Source organism: Arachis duranensis, chromosome 5, assembly GCF_000817695.3.
Source record: "Arachis duranensis cultivar V14167 chromosome 5, aradu.V14167.gnm2.J7QH, whole genome shotgun sequence".
NCBI lineage: Eukaryota > Viridiplantae > Streptophyta > Magnoliopsida > Fabales > Fabaceae > Arachis > Arachis duranensis.
The window spans coordinates 97,696,937-97,703,421 of record NC_029776.3 but is presented as its reverse complement, the minus strand read 5'-3'; the positions used below and the strand labels follow the sequence as shown (position 1 = coordinate 97,703,421).

At 29.0% G+C, this 6,485-nt stretch overlaps 1 protein-coding gene across 1 annotated transcript; it reads left to right on the top strand.

The window, feature by feature from the left end:
* The first annotated feature begins 3,524 nt into the window (after positions 1–3,524).
* On the top strand, positions 3,525–5,602 carry LOC107490783 (2-methylene-furan-3-one reductase-like). The gene is made up of 4 exons (XM_016111588.3): positions 3,525–3,828; positions 4,052–4,375; positions 4,965–5,124; positions 5,211–5,602. Exons 1-4 carry the CDS (start codon positions 3,616–3,618, stop codon positions 5,474–5,476), a joined length of 963 nt encoding a protein of 320 aa, XP_015967074.1. The 5' UTR covers positions 3,525–3,615; the 3' UTR covers positions 5,477–5,602.
* Positions 5,603–6,485: the final 883 nt, after the last annotated feature.

Here is a 6,485-nt window from a genome sequence, read left to right as displayed (position 1 = left end):
ATTGGTAGGTAAATCTCAATTTTTTACTCAGCTGCTCACTCCCTCATTTTCAAAAATCTTGAGCAAATGTGTTGAGATTTTGTTGAATTTTAGTGTTTAGAATCAAACTAATTTTATAAATTTGCTGGGTCTTGTTCCAAATTTTCATTGGTAAAGTGAGAAACTTCTAATTCTTGTAAATTATTAATAATTATGAACCTAAGTTGATTTTGAGTAATATTGTTAGTATTAGATATTAAATTGTGAGTTTTTGGGTCAAATTGGTGGTGTTGAAAAGTTTGAGTTTAAATCTGGTGGTTGGGATTTCGTGTTTGGTGAGGAGTTGAAGCTTTGGAGCTTGAGAAACGGTGAAATTTGTGGTGTCTGAGTATTAAAGAGGAATCGGCCAAAGTATGGTTTTAGTTTCTCGTAGGTAATATATAATGTTGCGTGAAAATTTAGGCTAGTTGACCATAGATTAAGTTGAACTAAATGGAATTGCTAAGGTTTAGTAAGTTTTGTGTGAATTGTTGAATTTGTGATAAAGGTGTGTTGAGTATTGATATTGACGAGAATTGATGAGAATTGTTGATGATGATGGTGGTTAATGGCGATAGTAACTTATAATGATGAAATTGATGAATAATGTTTGTAATTTGGATTGAAAATTGTATTGTATATTGATGACATTATAGGTACGGATGATGAGAAATAGTTGGAAAACAGATGAATTATAATTGTGTGGTTGTTTTGGTTATAAACTTATGCTATAGGATTTAGAGTTTGGAAAGCATAGGGATTGTGGTGATTTTGGTAAAAATTTAATTTTTATTTAATCAATTTTGGTGAGCCATAATTCGGCATTCGAATTCTTAAATTTTGTCAAACTTGTTTCAAATGAATATTGGGTCCGTAAAGTTTATGCCGTTTGAAGAATTGATGAAAATCATTTAAAATAAAAAAGTTATGCGCGTTTGAAGTTTGGTGTAAAAATCTGATTTTTTTGCAACTTAGCCATTTTGATGAAAAAGGAAGACATGCGTATGTGAGAAAAGAGTGAACCTATAAGAGGCGGTAAGTGGTAGTGGATGGGGTTATGAAAGATGGAGTTCTAATTGAGAAAATGTGAACGTGTTGATTATGATATGAAAGAGAACTATAATAATGATGATTAAGAAAATGATGAAGTATTGTTGATATATGATTAATGATTGAGTTAACGTGAATTGTTTTAAAAAGTGCAAATACATTTCTTTGCATTATTAATATGCATGTTGTATTAATTTCTTTGCAAGCTAGTTGTTGACAAGTATAAATTTTTTGTAGTTCAGTGAACGAGAACATATATTTGTAAAAGTTTATCTAGCAGAAATTAAAATAGAAAGCCCACAATGTATAAAACATGAGACTTATCAAAATGGAGAAACAGAGGAAGTTGTTGGGTATATGTCCGAGGGTTGTAATTCGAAAACTCTGAGCGGGTGTGAAGTTGCTAATGAATGGAACAATTGGGATAATTTCAAGCATCTAATTGCTGATGAGGAATTTTTGTTTGATGGTTTGGTGAAGAAGGTGGCCTCAAGTGAATACTATGAGCAAATTACTTTAATGGTGTGTGTGAAGGACATTGGAATTGGGATTAAATTCAAAAATAAATGTGAAGAAGCTGAATATGAAAGATCTTCCTTCTAGTTTTAGAGGGCTTAAAGCTATAGTCGTTAATGAAAAACCTGTTAGAGCTGCTGTCACAAGATACCATTTGACGAGATTTGGTATTCAAGCTAAAGTTGCAAACCACATTAAAAAGGCTGTTTTATTATGTGGGAAAAATAGTTCTTTAACTTCAGGGTAAGCTTCAATTTCCTTTTTGTTGTTTACTGTCTTTTATGTTGTGTAATTGAGTATATTTATTGAAGTTTAAATAATTGGATGTGGAAGATTATTTCAACTTGATATTGTTTTCGTTGAGAAGGATTCATGGTTTTTGAGAGAGGATGGAGTTTTTAATATCTGGTAACTAGATTGGAAACAGAATGGTTATATGTTGAAGATACCCCAAATGATCCTTCTTGTAACCAATACTAGTAATGTCGAATTTGATAAGTTTAGTTATTTATCTTGTTTTGACTCTTTATGTTAGATAATTATTTATTATTTTGATAAGCTTGTAAATTTATTATCTGATATTTAATATAAATTATATTTAAAAGTTTATTTGTCTTGTTATCTAATATTTTGTATAAATATTATTTCTATATTTAAAAGTTTATTTGCATTAATTGTCTACTATTTTTCAAATAGAAAAAATAATTAAAAAAATATGGCTATTAAAATCGACGATAAAGTTATCGCTTTTTAAATTTAAAATAGACAAAAGAAAACAAAATATAAATAACGAACTTGTCCGTATTTTAATAATTAAATCGACGGCTCTTTTATCGATTTTAATGAATAAAATATTGACAGAAACGCTGTCGATTTTGTATAATAATATCGACGGTAAAATTGTCGATTTTATTAAGCAAGTAAAATTCTCAAACTCATATTATAGACGGAAAGATTGTCGATTTTAATAAATTATTATTGACAAAATCATTAATTTTATTAGAATTTTGAAAAATCGACAAGTTTAATAGCGATTTCATTCGCCGTCAATTTTACCATCGATTTTAAATATTATCGACAGTTTAACCGTCAATTTTAATGGTGTTTCTTGTAGTGGACCAATATAGTTGAATAATTTAAAGGGCTTATAATTCTATAGCTATTTTATTTATTTATGGGTGAATTATTAAAATAATATTTAAAAGTTTATACTATTAGTAATAATAACCTTAAAAGATATAAATGAGAAATAAACCTCTAAATGAGTTTTAAAAACGACAAAGATAAAAAAAATTATATTTTTTATAAGTTTCAAATAAATTTTGTATTAACAAATAATTTGTGTATTTATTTAAATTTTTGTGAGAACATTTGGATAATTATTTATAAGGTGCATACAAAAAATCGAAACAAAAATTTATCTTTAGACTTTTTTATTTTTAAAAAATTTGTTGGTATTTGACATAAAATTACCAAATATTAAGGATGAAAATATCTAGACCTTCTAATAATACTTGTATAAAGAAGCACTAAAATTTGATCTTTAAAATTTTTTAAAAAAGATTTAATATTTGATTATTATTACTACGTTTGAAAAATTTTCAGGTAACATTTAGTAGTTTAATTTACCCTTTATTTTGTAAAATATCGAACATTAAAAGACTTTAATTTTATGAACCAAATTTTATGAATTGGGGCTACATATTGCGGCAAGTGTGCTCCAGTCCAAACAGCTTTAATTTCCGTCTCAAGTTGTTTCAAAGCAAAAGTTAAAGTAGCTAGCTTGGTCAAAACAAATGTAAGGGGTGACATCATGATAACTGATAAGTGCATTGAATTGAATTATTTCCCATTTTGTAAGGTGTAACACTATTATTGTGGCCATGCTATATAAATAGCCATACTGCCATACCATCTTCATATTACCAAGTTCAATCCAACTTCCGAATTTCATTTCTGTCCATTGAATCTTGTCCTTTATTTCATTTATTTTCCCTTATACCAAATAGTTAGTTGATTAAATCTATTATCATGGCAAGCACACCTAGCATTCCATCTCACATGAAAGCTTGGACCTACTCTGAATATGGTAACATTGAAGACATTCTCAAGTTTGATCCTAATGTCCCTGTACCAGAACTCAATGATGATCAGGTTCTCATTAAGGTTGTGGCTGCAGCTCTTAACCCTGTTGATTATAAGAGGGCCCTTGGAAATTTCAAGAACTCCGACTCTCCTTTGCCGGTAATAGAATTATCTTAACTCGACACCAAAATATTTTATATAGTGATTCTATTACATCAAACATAATATATAATTGAATACAAATATAATATATTATGTGAAAATTAAACCTGTAAGTTAAAAAGTTTGGGAAACAACGTTGTACTATCAACATTTTTGCAATCAATTTGAATCTAAAAAAATAAGAATATCTCAACCTCAACAAAAAATATTCAAAATTCAGACTTCCCCTGGCTATGACGTTGCGGGTGTGGTAGTGAAAGTGGGAAGCAAAGTGAAGAAGTTCAAAGTTGGAGATGAAGTGTATGGCGACATCAATGAGAATGCATTGAAGAACCCAAAGGCCATAGGGTCACTAGCAGAGTATACTGCAGCTGAAGAGAAAGTGTTGGCTCACAAACCCTTCAATTTGACCTTTGTTGAAGCCTCTAGCCTCCCTTTGGCAATCATCACTGCCTACCAAGGACTTGAAAGAGCTTCTCTTTCTTCCCAAAAATCTATCCTTGTTCTTGGAGGTGCTGGTGGAGTTGGAACTCATGTTGTTCAGGTTTGGTGCATTCTATTATTATAGTACTCCTTCTATTTCATAATGTTTATGTTTTCATCATATAACTTTTTCAAAACTAACGTGTACTTGCTTTCATAGGAAGATAATAGTTAAAAATGGTTAAATCACATCAATTTAGTCAAATATGTTAAATTATTTAAAAAATTTTAACTATTAATTTTTTATATAAAAATAATTACATACGAGTCTTTATCATTTTTACTATGAAAATATCTATATCTATAATATATAAAGGATAGATCAATATTAAATATGTTTTTACCGTATATATCTTTAAATATAAAATATTAATTATTTTGTTTAATTTTATATTTATTAGTAGAATTTATTTTGATACACTATTAGTGTAAAACAATTTTACACGTGCATTCAATCACATAACGCTATATTATAAAAAATAACTACTATTTTTACTGATTACGTGAATGATTATCAAAAGACAGATGTAATTGTTCGAATGTGTAAAATTTTTTACACTGTCAGTGCATTAAAATTAAACTCTTGCTAATGATATTATATATATTTAATAAATAAAAATATGAGTTAATCTACTTGTTTGATGAGGCAGCTTAGCAAGCATGTGTTTGGAGCATCAAAGATAGCAGCCACAGCCAGCAGTGGCAAATTGGAACTGTTGAGAAATTTGGGAGCAGACTTGCTTATTGACTATACCAAGGTCAATTTTGAAGATCTTCCAGAAAAGTTTGATGTAGTGTTCGATGCAGTTGGTAAGTTGTTGTTTGAAAAATCCGAACTATTTATATGAATTACACTATAGAAAACTAATTAAAATCATGAATGTTTCTAAAAACAGGTCAAAATGAGAGGGCATTGAAAGCTATCAAAGAAGGGGGTAAAGTTGTGACAATAGTAGAACCTGAAATTCCTCCTGCTATTTGGTACTTACTCAATTCAGAAGGTGTTGTGTTGGAGAAATTAAAACCTTACTTGGAGAGTGGGAAGATCAAGCCAATAGTGGATCCTAAAAGTCCTTTTCCATTTTCTAATGTCGTTGAAGCATTTGCCTACTTGAAGACTCATAGAGCCACCGGCAAAATAGTCATACACCCCATCCCATGAACATAAATTGATTATTTATATATTAAGATATCCATGTCTCTGTGTTCTTAGTTAGTTTCCGTTGTTTTGTTGTGGCTATATAATAAAAAGGAAAAGAGTGTGGGTTCCTGAAGCTCCTTTTACTAAGGTTGTTTTAACTATCCATTTGGTTTGTGATTTGGACACCTAATAAGCAATGACAAGTTGCATTGTATATTGATTATGGGGTTAAAAAATATTTATTATATACAAACATCTAATTGTTTATTGACAAGTTGCATCATAAGCGATTTCAACCAATTGATGAATGCCTCTTAAACTAGCTTGGAGTAAGGCTTCATTAGATTTTTGGATGACAACTCTCAACATCTAATCCTCTACTTGAGTATTTAATTTAGATTGATCTTTCGTCTTAACTTTTTTTATACTTCTTTTAGAACACTGTTTTTAAAATTTAGATTCTCTAAAAAAATTAATAAAATAAAAGATTAATTATCATTAAATTTATATCTCCGATTATATCAAAATCCCACTATTTTATTTCAAAACTGGTTAACCTTTCTCTTTATCACTGTATCAACGCCTCGATCCTAATCGGTAACCACTAGACCTTTGGTTTCTTTTCTGGTCATTTTATTCATGGAAAATTGTCCTGTAATTGAGAGCACAACAATCCAAAAGAAAAAGTAGAAGAAACACCCAATTCAGCACACTTGTGATAATGTCATTCCTTACATCTGTTTTGGACTTTTGGCCTAAATAAAAGGAAAACGTTCGTGGTTGATAATGTCACATTTCTTTGGTCAAACTAAATACTTTAATTTTAATCTGGTTGGGTGATAATGTGACATTTCTTTGGTCAAACTAAATATTTTTTATTTTATATATTTTAATCGATACTAATTATTTTTTTTATGTTTCACTAAAAAATATTGACTTTTTAATATTCTTCGTAGATATATGATATATTAAAAATATTATTATTAGACTTTTATATCCTTAAAATACTTTTTCTTTTCTTTTTTTATTT

What these genes read in the sequence shown, in the direction of transcription:
- LOC107490783 (XM_016111588.3), top strand. Translation starts at nt 3,616, where the DNA reads ATGGCAAGCACACCTAGCATTCCATCTCACATGAAAGCTTGGACCTAC. An exon ending in ACTCCGACTCTCCTTTGCCG is followed by an intron (nt 3,829 to 4,051) that starts GTAATAGAATTA and finishes TTCAAAATTCAG; the next exon opens with ACTTCCCCTGGCTATGACGT. An exon ending in TTGGAACTCATGTTGTTCAG is followed by an intron (nt 4,376 to 4,964) that starts GTTTGGTGCATT and finishes TTGATGAGGCAG; the next exon opens with CTTAGCAAGCATGTGTTTGG.